Source organism: Mytilus californianus, unplaced genomic scaffold (assembly GCF_021869535.1).
Source record: "Mytilus californianus isolate M0D057914Y unplaced genomic scaffold, xbMytCali1.0.p SCAF_17, whole genome shotgun sequence".
In the NCBI taxonomy this organism is placed as follows: Eukaryota; Metazoa; Mollusca; class Bivalvia; order Mytilida; family Mytilidae; genus Mytilus; species Mytilus californianus.
The window spans coordinates 2,170,968-2,187,730 of NW_026262659.1; the positions used below are offsets into that span (position 1 = coordinate 2,170,968).

At 32.6% G+C, this 16,763-nt stretch overlaps 1 protein-coding gene across 3 annotated transcripts in view; it reads right to left on the bottom strand.

The window, feature by feature from the left end:
* Window positions 1–15,595, bottom strand: part of LOC127726211 (zinc transporter ZIP6-like) — a 36,896-nt gene extending 21,301 nt beyond the window's left edge. The window contains exons 1-5 of one of the 3 annotated variants that reach the window (XM_052233510.1): window positions 15,517–15,595; window positions 8,728–9,189; window positions 7,757–7,946; window positions 5,767–5,936; window positions 2,261–2,428 (exon numbers count right to left, since the gene is read on the bottom strand). In XM_052233510.1, the coding sequence (XP_052089470.1) occupies window positions 2,261–2,428; window positions 5,767–5,936; window positions 7,757–7,946; window positions 8,728–9,189; window positions 15,517–15,549 (1,023 nt within the window). In that variant the 5' untranslated portion in view covers window positions 15,550–15,595. Of the gene's footprint in view, window positions 1–2,260; window positions 2,429–5,766; window positions 5,937–7,756; window positions 7,947–8,727; window positions 9,190–10,610; window positions 10,679–10,698; window positions 10,810–15,516 lie in introns of those variants that run through there. The other 2 variants (XM_052233509.1, XM_052233511.1) reach the window with 2 other exon arrangements.
* Window positions 15,596–16,763: the final 1,168 nt, after the last annotated feature.

Here is a 16,763-nt window from a genome sequence, read left to right on the forward strand (position 1 = left end):
TTATATTCAAATTTTTGCTTTTGTGCAATACACCATGCTGTTGCGAATTGAACCCTCTTTCGATTTATAAAGGGGCATAACTCAATAATGGTTAAAGTGACACTACCCAAATTCAACTTGATCTGTGTTTTATCAGTGGAAGTCAAAATTAAACATTGCATTGTATAAAGCATTGATTGTAGTTGATTCAACTATATAATCATGGACAAAGAAAGATAACTCCAATTTAAAAAATTACTTGATATTTAAAAGAAAATAAAAATTTTGCAACTTTTCCATTTATAAAGGGGCATAACTCTAGAACGGTTAAAGTGACGCCACCAAAACTCAAACTTGACCTGTGTTTTGTGGTAATAAGCATTGTGTATAAGTTTCATAACATTTGGTTGAGGCAAACTTGTTAGAGAATGGAAACTAAAAATTTTGCAATTTTTCCATTTATAAAGGGGCATAACTCTAGAACGGTTAAAGTGACGCCACCAAAATTCATACTTGATCTGTGTTTTGTGGTAATAAGCATTGTGTATAAGTTTCATAACATTTGGTTGAGGCAAACTTGTTAGAGAACGGAAACTAAAAATTTTGCAATTTTTCCATTTATAAAGGGGCATAACTCTAGAACGGTTAAAGTGACGCGACCAAAATTCAAACTTGATCTGTGTTTTGTGGTAATAAGCATTGTGTATAAGTTTCATAACATTTGGTTGAGGCAAACTTGTTAGAGAACGGAAACTAAAAATTTTGCAATTTTTCCATTTATAAAGGGGCATAACTCTAGAACGGTTGAAGTGATGCCACCAAAATTCAAACTTGATCTGTGTGTTGTGGTAATAAGCATTGTGTATAAGTTTGATAACATTTGGTTGAGGCAAACTCAAGTTAGAGAACGGAAACCAATTTTGGGACGTACGTACAGGCGGACAAGGTTAAAACTTAATGCCCCCACCGCTACGGCGGGGGCATAAAAAAACTTCTATGTTTGTAAAATGTGACACAATTTTATTGGTCAAATACCAACTGACACAGTTCATAAACATTACTAACACATACAGGATTGCAACATGTTGCTTACATCTTACCAAATTCAGGCTTTCCCTATGTGCTCAGTACACAAAATTTATTTCCAAATTTTTTGGGGGATTGGCAAAACTGCTAGAAGTGCTAGACAGATTATTTTTTTTACCAAATCAGGGTCAGGATATTTTTTGTAAAAATATCCCAGTCAGTTTTCACTCTATATGTCACCAATTAAAGGTATTTATAAACACATATTATTTTGATCAGTGCAATGCATCCCGGGTATAACAATGACATATCCTATGATTAGATTACAAACGCCAATAGTTTCTGTCAGGAAGACTATTCTTTTGGGTGTCATATTGAGTGGTGGTATTTCGTCTGTGACACGCTTCAAAAAGATTTAAGATCTTAATATCGCCTTACAACAAAACTATGTATCTTCAAATTATGAACCAAAGTATATTTCGCGGGTATTTTCTAGTCAAATATAAACTGATAAATTACAAAATTAAATGCTTCATTACAAATTTCTGGTTTCTTTTCACTGCATTGCATAAAATAATCTGGGATCCGCTTGAATTTAACGGAAAGAAAAAAGTGTATAAGTCAGCCGGGAACCAGCTTATGCATTACAATATTCTACAAAATGTAATCGGTTTTTCGTTCCTTTTTGATGTTTCATACTGATGCATGTGTTTTGTTTTAGCATAAGATCCTTCAAACATTTATGTGATGGATATGTTAAACATTATTTTAAATAAGGATGGAACTGTTTTACTTTCAAAGTCGTATTCTAGTGATATCTATTAAGTACAGACTTTCCGTACACTCTCACCGTATCTATTTTCATTTAAACATGCTATTCAAACTTCCGGTTTAAACAAACACAATTTTCTCAATTGTTTTTTGGGATTTTGACTTATTTTCTCACTCGTGAAATGTTCTAGAATCATTTACAAGCATTTTCAACTTCTATTTGGTGATGGAAAACAGGTTTTTCCCAAGAAAATACCCCAAACGATCACACAAGATTTGAAATTACCCGAGTTTCATTAGATGTTTTCGAACAGTTACAAAAAGTTTTTTTACCTAAATTCTCATGGCGAGAAGGGGGGTGCGGACAATGTACCAGTGCGAACTATACAAAGCCGATTATGGTTACTACAGAACAATCTTGAGGTCTACAAGGATGAAATTCTTTCTCCGTTCAATTGGTAAATATGTAACCATGGTAACCTACCTTTTTTCTTTTCTGTTTTTCTTGTGTATGTATTGTCAAGAGTCTTTCTATCAGAAAAAAGAAATAGATTCCTAAAAGTCCACACAACCCTTTCAATACAGATGACATATGCTGTGAGTTGTCATGGTGATCATGTTCACCATGCGAGGAATGTCCACTTTCGAATGCCTGAAATTTATGTCGAACATAAATATATACATGTTAGACAATGTCAATGGTTTAATATCAACATAGTGTAGTTGAAGTACTGTCCCACCGATCCAAAAAGCGTTCACAAGTTACAAGTCATCATTGTTAAGCTGATGACTAAATATGCAGTAATTCTGGTTACTAGTCCTTGAGAAATATGTGTAGAAAAAGCCTTCCTTTTTGTAGTCCAATGGTAAATTATTCCTGTTTAGTCCACTTTACCGTAGCCAAGTAAAGTTTTAAAGATTTGCCATAGGGCTGAATGGGCATGCAATATTATCTCAAGTCTCACCACTTTGCCTCAATAATCAAAGTGTATTCATTTGGAACTTAAAAATTAAACATTTCATTGTAATTAAGCATTGGAAGGAAATACTGTGAATTGGTTCAACTACAATGCTGTACACAGGAAGTTACTCCAATTGGTCCAACTACCATGCTGTACAGAGGAAGTTACTCCAATTTTAAATATTTCTTTAACAATGACACCATTGATACTTTTAGATCAGATACTGGATTCATGCAACATGCACAATTTATGTAATTTTCTTGACAAAGATGGTTATACAAATACACACCATTTTGTAATTTGAATATCTGAGTAAATGATTCATTGATAATTTCTTAAAATGTTCATGGATAGGATGTGTATAATCATGATAATGTTGTGCACTATGTTTTATTTATCTCAAAAGTAGTGGTAAAGTCAAAGGGAAGTCTGGAAGTATAATAACTATCAAGCTAGCAACATAAGGTTTTCAATTCATGAATGCAATCTTTACCCTAAAATCTTACACATTGTAGAAAGTCTGTAAACCAAATAAACCATTCTTTTGAATTTTGAAAGACTTGAATTTTATTTTTCAGAAAGGGAGAAAGTTGAAAATTCACCAATCAAAATCAAATACAATCATGACAAAGGTCAAGTTACAGAAAATGTGTAATGTCACAGATTTTTGTCAAATTTTGCATATAGCTGTTGTTTGATGTATTAATCTCTTTTATTTTCTGAAACATTATTGAATACATCCTTTCAAAAAAGATGTATAATTGTTTAAAATAACATTAACTCTGTGAATATGGTGAATACCATTCTTAAATTCGTCTTAAAATCATCAAATCTCCAATAACTAATGCATAGAACTTTACTTAAAATTTTGATAAATAATCTTCTGTTTGATTAATATAAAACAATCATAGGCTCAAAGACCTCAGGGGCGGATCCAGAACCTCGATGTCTGGGGGCACCACGAAACCAAAATTAAAAGATTTTTTTTATATATGCATATGTGCGAGTTTGGGTGGTGTTGGTGTCATGTATTGGGGATGATGGTGGTCGTTTTAGGGATGGGGTAGGGGGTCGGGTCTTCATTTTTATATCTTTTCATTATTTTTGGGTCAATTTCTTTCTATTCTTTTATTTGCTGCCAATTGTCCTCTATTCTTTACAGTTCATCACAGCTTTAATCTGTTTTCTATATTTTTGGGGCCCATTTTTTTCTAGCCTTAACTTTTTGACAATTATTCTCTAATCTGTAAACCCCCCTTCATACCCTCATTTACGGTAGCATATTCATACCCTCATACATGGTATTTAAAACAAGAAAAATATACACATATTACTGTACTATAATAGAAAAAGAAAGGATATGGGGTATCCATCCGTGACACAAAATCAGTACATGCACAGCAAAAAAAACACATAATAAGCTTTTATTGCTGTTCTTCATCTCAAATATAAGTAGGTTTTCTAAGTTACAATATCATTTTATTAATGATTATATATAAGGCACAGACCATTCATGTTTGTGGAAGGTTTTGTTTCCATAAAAAAAATAAGTGAAAAAAACACGATATTCAGTTTAAAAAAAATGCTGTATGCATTGAAAAAAATCGTTTGTTGTTTAATAAAGTCCGAAAAAGACTATTCTGAGAAAGGCACATTCCCCAGAAACAGTATACAATGTGAGTGTTTGGAATAAAAGACGTATCTTATATCGATACTAACATTCCTGACACTAAACATCTATTTTTACATATTCTTTTAAGACCGATTTTAGTTGGTAATTTCTTTTCTGATCAAAAGATTTCACTTGTTAATCGATCTTGATCCTGTAATATTGTATAAGAAACCAATAAATATATTCGTATTAATTCCAATCAGCATGTACATGTACATATAGTTTACATAAATGCTTTTGGATATAGACATTACACAAAGGTGTCAATATTTACACACCCATCGATAAGTTGTCATAAATCACACATGTTGAAGCTGGGGTCAATTAACGACCAGTTTAGGAAGTCAAATCAAGCTGTGTCTTGATTTTCGATCTAGATAAGCAGATACAGTAGCAATAGCTTATGTTAGAAAATTTTTTGGTGACCCCAACTGGGGGGGCACGTGTACCCTGCCCCCCCCCCCCCCCCCCCCCCCCTGGTAAATCCGCCACTGGACCTCGTTTTTGATATATAAACCAATCTGTTCCCAACTTGCTAGTGAAAAACATCAATCAAAGTGAACAAAAACAATGGTGGAAAGACAGGAAGAGTAGTTTGAATAATTTCAAATCATATAAATTTATGGTGTGGAAAAAAAACCCTTGATATAGCACTATTGAAGACAATGGCATTTACTGCAGCTCAGTAGAAAGATAAGAATTTTTCAGAGGATAAATGAGCTAGATGTGAGTCACTGATTGTGGGTCCCTTAACTTCAAACTTTATAAATTTTATTAAAACAATCTTTCTTTGGTAATTTCTTCTGTTTCTAAAGATGAAAACATAAAACATGAAACCGGGAACATTATTTGATTAAAATATCAAAGTGCAATTTCAATAAAGTTGTTATGCAAATTAAGAGAGTCACTGTCATTAGCTAATCTTATCCTTTGAAAAAATTCTAACTGGTTGACGTTTCGCCTGTCTGCAAGCAACAATTTACATACAGAAAATCAACACTAAAGTACAAAGCTTGGTAAATTAAATTGATGTCACAATGTATGTTGCTCTGGTGAGAGAAATAAAAAAAGCAAAGTAGAGAGCTATATATATATATATATATACAGCAGATAGATATGAAATATAAACTCAACTTGAGTTCGTTTTTGTTATATATGACGCATGACATTGTTTTGAAGCTTGATACATGTATCTAATGGACAAACTTCCCATGGTCCCTACAACTTGCCAAGTTTAATCCAGTGTAAGCATGGTAAGAGGGTATTGCTTTCTGGCGCATTGACAGACACACTACCATTTTACTCTCCATAACTTTAATGTTTGGGGGTATATCAAATACTAACAAATAAACCTACATGAGGAATGAGATGTAACATAGCATCCCCAGAGAGGGCTCCAACAGCTAACGCTACTAAAAACTGTAACAGGTGATTATAGAACACTTTCTGCATGATAGGAATAACAGTTACACCAAGTAGTCCTACTAAACTGATGACAGTCACTGACAGACAGCTGAATCCCCATACTGAAATACAATTACATTTAGTGTGTACTAGTCAATTCATTTAACTACATTGGGGCGAAAAATAAAATTTAAATTGTTTGATGTTGCCTACCAAGTTGTAACTTATGATGTTGGCCAAATAAAATAAAAAAATCTCTACCTACCTACCCAACCCTACAAGGCATGGGTAGGCAACACCAAACAAAACAAAAGTTCAAGGGTGGCCTGGTCAATTATTATTTATTGGTGTGTAAACAGTTTTACTTTTGAGATATTTAAATTCTTCGCTTTACCAGTGGTTACTAACAACACACATCACAATCGACCTATTTCATTCTATTTTCTCCGAATTTAAATTTCGTTATTTGACAAGTGTGCTGTTGTAAATTTTTAGTCTAAGTGGGTAGGTGTAGTGTTTCAGCGCAATAACCTTCTTGATTTTGTCTTAAAAATGATGATCTTTAGTAAAAAGTTCTTATTTTTCTTTAAATATAAGCAAAAATTGTCATTTTTTAAACAGCCAATTAATTTATAAGCTAACAAGTAGTCAATATATGATCATCTTGCAACGCTCCGATAAAAAGTAGATATGCAGAGCAAAAGTTTAATTCTTTGGACTATAGGAAAAACTTTCACTGCAACTACCAATATTTTCTTAACTAAAAAGTTTGTTTAATTTCATATGTAATTATGCAATAATCTTTATTGTAATATCTATCTAAGGTTGTACTTTGTGCAGCATATTTAAATATCTTGACAGAAAGAAGACTCCTAATTCATTTTTATGATATTTGAATGTACAATGTATGACTGTGCTTGCTGTATTATTTAATCTATAACATTATAAAGTTACATCATGTTCATGTACATCATTCTACATACTACTTACCACGTGTTCTTTCTCATTTTATAATCATGTATGACGTCTTTACACTAAATCCATTGGATGTTGGATGTGTGCAGATTGATTTTTTAGGCTTAGATGCATGATTTTTTTAACTACTTGTTATTGGCTTTGAACTAGCTGTCAGTAACTACCAGTTCTCTCAGATGTGTACTTTAGGTCTTTTTTGTTGTAAGGATGTACAAATACCCTGCCACGTCCAGTCTGTGTTTTTGTTAGATGTCTTTCTGCTTTGTATCGATCTGATGAGTTATTATGTTGTACTGTTATATGACAGGGGGAGGGTCTGGCGCCAACAAACTAGTTTAACCCCGCCACATACTGTATGTGCCTGTCCCAAGTCAGGAGCCTGTAACTCAGTGGTTTTTGTTTGTTGCTGTGTATCATATTTGTTTTTCGTTTTATTTTGCACATAAATCAGGCTGTTAGTTTTCTTGAATTGTTTTACCTTTGACATTTCAGGGTCTTTTATAGCTGACTATGCTCATTGTTGAAGGCCGTACAGTGACCTATAATTATTAACTTCTATATCATTTGGACTCTGGTGGAGAGTTGTATCATTGGCAATCATACCACATCTTCTTATTTTTATATATATGATTATTATGTTCCATATAACCAATACCAGTATTAGTAAAACCATTTTTTTTCTTTTTCAAGGACTAGAAGTTGATAACAAAATGTTACCTTCCATGAGGTCAATTATATATTTTTTTTTGTCAGGTTGATTTTTGAGGCTTGACCGGACAACAGCAAACAAACCTATTTTTATTTTATGCCTCATAACTTACATTTCTGTACTAAAGTGTCTGGATCACATTGACACCCTATCCATCTATTGATAAATCAGACAAAAATTTGAAAGAATTTAAGAATTCCAGGGGCCAGATGGAAGGCTTTTATCATATCTCCTTTTTTTAAAAACTTTTTTACGTACCTTTTGGGAGACGGTAGCTACTCTCTGATGTATTCAGATGTTGGTGAATTCCATTGTGATCATGTTCATCAGCATGCTCTAAACCCATCAACATGAACAGAAACCCAGGACAAAAGTTAACAAACTGGTTCCTTGTTATACCAGCTGTATATCCATACTCATGTAACATACTGTCAACATTGTATTCTTCCTAAAAATTTAAAGCCAACATTTTCTCTTTTACAAAAGTTTTTACATTGTAAAATTTCAAATTATAATTTTATAAAAATAACTGACAGTCATTATTGTGTGATGTACAAATCGTTATCATAAAATTTGAACCAAGGGGACATTAAGTCTGATGATACAACGTACAAATGTACATTGTCACCCTTTTTAAGTAAAGGATCCCATTTGATTAAATCAGTGGCGGATCCAGAAATTTTCATAAGTGGGGGCCCACTGACTGCCTAAGAGGGGGCCTGCTCCAGTCATGCTTCAGTGATTCCCTATATAATCAACCAAATTTTTCCCACAAAAGGGGGGGGGGGGGGGGGGGGGGCCCGGGCCCCCTAGGCCGCCCCCTAAATCAGCCTCTGTAAATGTCAAATGTAACTTCAGAGAAAGTTAAGGATGTTAAGTATGCAAGCCTATAAGATAATTTATGATTTATGTAAATAATTTATATATACATGTATATCAATTCAAATACCTACGAGCAAGTTATTTTATACAGTATTTAAGTTTTCTATCATCCTGATCACCAAATATTGCATATAAATTACAAATTGTACTCTTTTATCATTTTTCTTTGAAGATTAGAATTGATAAAAGAAGAATTTAATCATTCATATAAAATATCCGATTATTTCATTACCACATATATAATATATACATATACATTGTAATATTATAAATGTCTCTTTTAAAATAATATTAGTGTCCAATATTACTACATTTTGAACATTATGTTACACAATGCAAATACTCACTTTAACAGAACTTTCATTTTTTGAAATAATTTTCAAATATCTTTTATCTTTATTCCTGGGAGTCTGATCTTCCTCTTCTGAATGTTTGTGCTCATTTTCAAAGTGATTGTGATGATGGTCTTCGCTGTGATCATGATCTTTATCAACATGGTCAACTTTAAAACCTAACTGTGTTAACATTTTGTCCAGTCCATCATGTGTCAACACACCTTTTTCATTACCAAAATCTTCAAATAACTTAGAAATAAAATATTGCCTCTTTACAAGTCTCTCGTGTTCTGACGTATTACTTGAGTTCTGAGGAATGATCTGTTTCAGTGTTTCTTCGTTTGGTTTGATAGGTTTGGGGATGACTTTATCATACAATTTGTTTTGCTCAGTTTCTTTACAACTTCTTTGTTCAGGTAAAAAGGACAGCAAAAATAGTGATAGACATACAAAACATAGTTTTGAGGAACACATCTGGAATAAAAAATTACATCATTATTGAAATCCCATTAATGTGTGTTTAAAAAGAAAGATTCCTCAAATGTACCACTTAACAACTATTGAAAATTTATCTTTTTTGACCAATCTTATTATTTTCATTTTTTCCAAAAATATGCTTGTTCCAGGTTTTCCCACCTAGTTATCATCGTCGTGTATCATGTGTATATATATATATATTGTTCAATTACCTCTGTGTACATTTCAAGTCAACAGTACTGTTGGCTTATGTAATGCATCTAAGCTTTAAGCATTTGAGTAATTGTGTGTGATGATCGAACTACTAGACTCCTAAGTATATAATGATTTAGGGATAAATTAGGATAAATATTTTATCTTTTCAATTTTACACAATGTATGAACATTTTTATGAACACGATTTTATTTATTACCAGTATAATACACAAATATAAAAAAATGAACTAAAATGTAACCATCCCTCTTTTTATGATGCAATGTCAGATAGAAGGCTAATTTGCTTGATTTACAAGTGTTTTTAATAAGCTACATCTACTACATTTTGTAACGGTTACCCTTAAGGAGGATCCTATATATTTTTAGCCTATAGACATGATAGACATTTTTTGGGGTCTCATTTCCAATATTCTTCTTACATACTTTTTTCCAGGAGAAATCAATAAGCAATAATAGTTATTTATATCCAATGTCTTAGGCCCTGGATGGATTTTCAAGATGTAACATTATTTAAAGTGAAAACATTCAGCAGAAAGTTATAGGGAATCGGGTTGGCCTGAGGCGATTTGGCACACTGGGGCAAGTTTGTCTTGCATTCCAGGTATCTTCTTCTTCTTTAGGCTTTCAGTAGACCTTCAATTATCTGAGGATTATTTACTGTTTTCAGCAGCTTCACTGGCCTTTACATGTATATAAACATTTTTGTATTTACAAGAATACAAAAATGATTGAAAATGAATTTGTAGTGCATAACTTTTTAAAATTGTGATTAAAAGATGATGCAATGTAGTATAATCAGTTTGTTTAAGTTGTTGATTGTGTGCAATATCCTGCAAATTGCAAAAAAAAACATAGCAATGAATGTTGTTTTCCACATCTTTCCACCAAAAATGAATCTTCCATGCTTAAAATATTATTTGGAATAAAATGTATACGCACATGTACAGCTGTACAGCGTGCGTCACATAATTTACACTACAGAAGTCAACTATCAAGCTGTTGACATTTAGAAGATATCACTTGATTTGCAACAATTAAAACATTTCATGTGTGCCATTGACTTTTATTTTAATAATATATATGTGAACGGCAAAATACCAGTAATTGTAATTTAACTTTATTTGAAAGGAGGAGGATAATTTCTGTATGACGCAATGTTAAAACCTGATGTTGAAGCGGTTCCTTTGACTTTGTTTATTTACATTAAATTCTGTATACTGGGACTGTACTGATCTGTACTTACTGCACGCTTAAAACCTTCCCATTTCGTTTCCCATGTCGTAAACTTACCGTAATTTTCGGTCCGTGTGCAAACTTTACCATGTGAAGACAAACACTGGCTGCTTCACCTTTTGGGACAATCGTAACTACTCGGCCATTCTCGCTATGCCTATTGTAGGCGTAGCGGGAATAGCCGAGTAGTTACGATTGCTTTCGGAAGTTTTCTTCGTTAGGATTCGCCAATCGCTAAATGATCGGTATATTCCGTACTGTAGGTATATGTGTAGTTCATTCATGTGTAAATTTTCTTTTTCTTTTCTTTGTATTATACCCGACTATTGTTTTTTGTTTGTTGTTGTTTATTAATGTCTTATATTGCATTATGCTCTTTGTGAGCCCATTTATTGGAATTAAAACATCTTCATTATATTGATGATCATTGATTGTTAGTTCCTCTACGTCAAGTGGCAAATATTTCGTGCATGATCAGGACGGAGGGGTTTAGCACAGGTACTTGTTTCTGATTTTTTTTTACATAATTATACCTTATTATTAATGTGTTAATAGGAGTTTCTTGGTTTTTATGGTGTTACTGTACAGGTATATTGATATGTTTAAAAGCTTAAATGTAACTGTATTCAATCAGAGTATTATATGTCTCTGTTATAATTATGTCTCTGATATAATGTACATATTATTTAACCTAAATTAATCCCATTGGGAGTGCCCTTAGAAAGGGTGAACCTACCAGACAGGTAACAGGTAACAAGTATAGTAGAGATTTCCAATAAAATGACATACGTACGTAACTCGACGTACGGACCTAATGGGACTGGTTGTTGCCAACCATTGAATTTGATTAAATACGTCGCTCAAGTTTGAACAAAGTTTTCCAAGACTTTCAAAATCATACACTGGAATTTTCGTTCATATCAAATAATTTTAACATGATGAAAAATGAAAGAAATCATGCATTTTTATTTAACACGTACGTGGTTCTCCAGATTCCCGCCTTATTTTTTTACTGTCATAAGATCACGTATAAACACACATATCCCTTACCTATCATACGATCGATTTTAGTTATCATTCCTTATTTCAATTATGACAATTGTTTTTTAATATACTTTGCAGATGAACGCTACACTATTCTATATTTCACATGGGTTGATTTATCCAATGTTCTTTCTTTCTTTCTTTTTCTTCCTATCTATTTATTTATATTTTTTTGTGAGGATAACATTTTTAGAAGGATATTTTTCTGACAATTTTATATATGTCGAAATCAGTGTTTTGTTCATTGTTGAAGGCCGTACGGTGACCTATAGTTTTTAAGCTCTATGTCATTTTGTCCCTGGCAGAAAGTTGTCTCATTGGCAATCATACCACATCTTCTTAGCTTTATATTTGTTAGAATTTGCCTCTTTATAAAAGTGAGAATTGAGATAAAACTATTGCTTCCATCTAATTTCTAAATAAAAGTATTTTCCATTTATTATAAAATGTATAGATAAAAAATTCGCTATATAAATTTTATCTTAGGAGGTGTGACCATTAAGGATTGTTCTGTGTTGTTTTGTTTAACGGGAATGCTATAGGAGTCCAAATACAAAAACAAGTAGAGGGTCAAGGAATTTGTTTTTACTGAATAAATCATTGAAGTGGATGTGTTTGGCAAGAATCAGAGAAAAACAAAAAAATACAAAAAAAGATTTCGATGCCAGATGCTGATCCAGCATTTTGAAAGGGGGCAAAGGTTTTGAATGGAACATGTAAAAATTCTAGGCATTATCCATAAATGTAGCTCTATAAAGGGTGGCCGGGCCCCCTGACCCCTTTCCCCATAAATTTTCATTACCAAAATCTTCAAATAACTTAGAAATAAAATATTCCCTCTTTACAAGTCTCTCGTGTTCCGACGTATTACTTGAGTTCTGAGGAATGATCTGTTTCAGTGTTTCTTCGTTTGGTTTGATAGGTTTGGGGATGACTTTATCATACAATTTGTTTTGCTCAGTTTCTTTACAACTTCTTTGTTCAGGTAAAAAGGACAGCAAATATAGTGTTAGACATACAAAACATAGTTTTGAGGAACACATCTTGAATAAAAAATTACATCATTATTGAAATCCCATTAATGTGTGTTTAAAAAGAAAGATTCCTCAAATGTACCACTTAACAACTATTGAAAATTTATCTTTTTTGACCAATCTTCATGATCTTATTATTTTCATTTTTTCCATAAATATGCTTGTTCCAGGTTTTCCCACCTAGTTATCATCGTCATGTATCATGTGTATATATATATTGTTCAATTACCTCTGTGTACATTTCAAGTCAACAGTGCTGTTGGCTTATGTAATGCATCTAAGCTTTCATTGAAGCAATTGAGTAATTGTGTGTGATGATCGAACTACTAGACTCCTAAGTATATAATGATTTAGGGATAAATTAGGATAAATATTTTATCTTTTCAATTTTACACAATGTATGAAAATTTTTATGAATACTATTTTATGTATTACCAGTATATACACAAATATAAACTAGAGGCTCTCAAGAGCCTGTGTCACTCACCTGTATTTGCTGATGCTTTGGAAATCATGTAAAATAAGGTTAAAATCATAATTAATAGTATTAGATATTAGATATTATAATGATATCTAAGATAATAACAAATAACTGCAAAATTTCTGTAAAATTACTAACTAATAACGGGTTGTTGGATTCATCTGAAAATTTCAGGGCAGATAAATCTAAATCTGATGAACATTTTTGCTACCTGTCAGATTTGCTCTAAATGCTTTAGTTTCAAAGATATAAACCAAAAACTGCATTTTACCCCTATGTTCTATTTTTAACCATGTCGGCCATGATGGTTGGAAGGCAGGGTCATCGGACAAATTTTTAAAACTAGATACCCTAATAATGATTATGGCCAAGTATGGTTAAATCTGTCTCAGTAGTTTCAGAGAAGAAGATTTTTGTAAAAGATTACAAAAATTTTAGAAAAATTGTTAAAAATTGACTATAAAGGGCAATAACTCCTAAAGGGTTGACTGACAATTTAGGTCATGGCAACTTATTTGTAGATCTTACTTTGCTGAACATTATTGCTGTTTACAGTTCATCTCTATCTATAATAATATTCAAGATAATAACCAATAAAAACTGCAAAATTTCCTTAAAATTACCAATTCAGGGGCAGCAACCCAACAACGGGTTGTCAGATTTGTCTGAAAATTTTAGGGCAGATAGATCTTGACCTGATAATCAGTTTTATCCTTGTCAGATTTACTCTAAATGCTTTGGTTTCAGAGATATAAGCCAAAATCTACATTTTACCCCTATGTTCTATTTTTAGCCGTGGCGGCCATCTTGGTTGGTTGGCGGGGTCATCAGACAAATTTTATAAACTTGATACTCTAATGATGATTGTGGCCAAGTTTGGTTTAATTTGGCCCAGTGGTTTCAGAGGAGAAGATTTTTGTAAAAGTTAACAGACGACAGACGCCAAGTGATGAGAAAAGCTCACTTGGCCCTGTGGGCCGGGTGAGCTAAAAATTGAACTAAAATGTAACCATCCCTCCTTAGATAGAAGACTAATTTGCTTGATTTACAAGTGTTTTTAATAAGCTACATCTACTACATTTTGTAACGGTTATCCTTAAGGAGGATCCTATTTATTTTTAGCCTATAAACATTTCTTGGGGTCTCATTTCCAATATTCTTCTTACATGGTTTTTCCAGGAGAAATCAATAAGCAATAGTAGTTATTTAAATCCAATTTCTTTGGCCGTGGATGGATTTTCAAGATTTAACGTTATTTAAAGTGAAAAGATGTATATTTTTCGCAGAATTTTTCATACATTTATAGACATAGTTTACAACTTTTTAGTTGACTGTATCTCTTGAAGAATAAAAATTACGGGTCATTTTTTTCAATATTCCAATGCAGTTCAATAAGTTCTAAATGGAAACAAAATTTTATCCAAAATCAATATACATGTATCACCCGATTACCAGTACTTTGCCTGAACTCGTTTCATTTCCATTATCTTGCACATAAGGGAGCTACCATTTGATTTTTATGGGGGGACTTGGATGAAAAATTTTGTCCTGCAAGTTTTTTAGTTGTAATCTCTGTCCTGCCTTTTTATTTTTCACTCTATTCGGTCCTGCCTTTTCTTTTTAAGTTTATCCTGACTTTTTTTTACCTAAATTGTCATCCTGACTTTTTTTTTGGTAAGTGTCTCATCCTGCCTAAGCTTTGCATTTCTTCATCAAGTTCTTTTTTTATCAAAGGTGAAAAAGTACCTAAATAAATACCACAATTATATACATGTAATTATAAATGTTACACTAAAAGTTCACAGGCATTGCATTCTATCTTTTTATTAGTGGCAGAGTAAGCAGGCCTTAATTTAGTGGAATTTAACTCTTTTTCATTTTGGGGAAAGATGGCAGGTCTTCATTCATCAGGATTTAAATCCGGGGGGGGGGGGGGGGGGTTAACATGAATACTTTTTAAAATTGTGATTAAAAGTTATGATGCAATGATTAATGTGCGTCACATAATTTACCCTACAGAAGTCAACTAACACACTGTTGACATTTAGAAGATATCACAATTAAAACATTTCATTTGTCCCATTGACTTTTATTTTAAGAATATAAATGTGATCTGCAAAATACCAGTAATTGTAATTTAACTTTATTTGAAAGAAGAAGGATAGTTTCTGTATGACGCAATGTTAAAACCTGATGTTGAAGCGGTTCCTTTGACTTTGTTTATTTACATTAAATTCTGTATACTGGAACTGTACTGATCTGTACTTACTGCACGCTTAAAACCTTCCCATTTCGTTTCCCATGTCGTAAACTTACCGTAAATTTCGGTCCGTGTGCAAACTTTACCATGTGAAGACAAACACTGGCTGCTTCACCTTTTGGGACAATCGTAACTACTCGGCCATTCTCGCTATGCCTATTGTAGGCGTAGCGAGAATAGCCGAGTAGTTACGATTGCTTTCGGAAGTTTTCTTCGTTAGGATTCGCCAATCGCTAAATGATCGGTAAATTCCGTACTGTAGGTATATTTATATTTATACTGCACTCGTTCTATTTGAGCAGTCAAAATGCGTTGACCGTATATTTCTATGTCATATACAGTCACTGACCTGATATCACTTTTCCTCATGAATATTTAAATAGAAATTGCCGAAATTATAATTAATTATTCATACGACCTATTCAACCTGTTCTTGTTTCCAATGTATACAACGACTTAAACTTATTTCTTTTGCAATTTTTAGAAAAAAAACATATTTCACTTGCTAATATTTTTGGTTTGCAAACTATAAATCATTATGTTTTATGCTTATTGTTGATATTTTAGTTCATTCTCAAACAAATTCGTTCACCATCGTTTGCGGGTTTCAACAGGTAATGTACATTTCATTGTGTTCTATATTTCTCCGCCTGCATGATATGAGGCCTTTTTATAAAAGGGGGAAGTTTCCCAACATTTAAATCTAATAATAACATTAACACATTAAACAACAATTGAAAATGTTTTTTTTTTAGATTGCAGTATAAAGACAATAATAGTGCATTGACTTGACATATCAACGATATAAGGATTCGGCCCGAAACGGGAAAAAAGCTCGGCAGAGCCTCGCATTTCCCCGTTTCTAAGCCTCATCCTTATATCGTTGATATGTCAAGTCAATGCACTATTATTGTCTATTTATACTGCACTCGTTCTATTTGAGCAGTCAAAATGCGTTGACCGTATATTTCTATGTCATATACAGTCACTGACCTGATATCACTTTTCCTCATGAATATTTAAATAGAAATTGCCGAAATTTTAATTAATTATTCATACGACCTATTCAACCTGTTCTTGTTCCCAATGTATACAACGACTCACACTTATTTCTTTTGCAATTTTTAGAAAAAAACATATTTCACTTGTTAATATTTTTGGTTTGCAAACTATAAATCATTATGTTTTATGCTTATTGTTGATATTTGAGTTCATTCTCAAACAAATTCGTTCACCATCGATTGCGGGTTTCAACAGGTAATGCACATTTCATTGTTATGTATATTTCCCCGCCTGCATGATA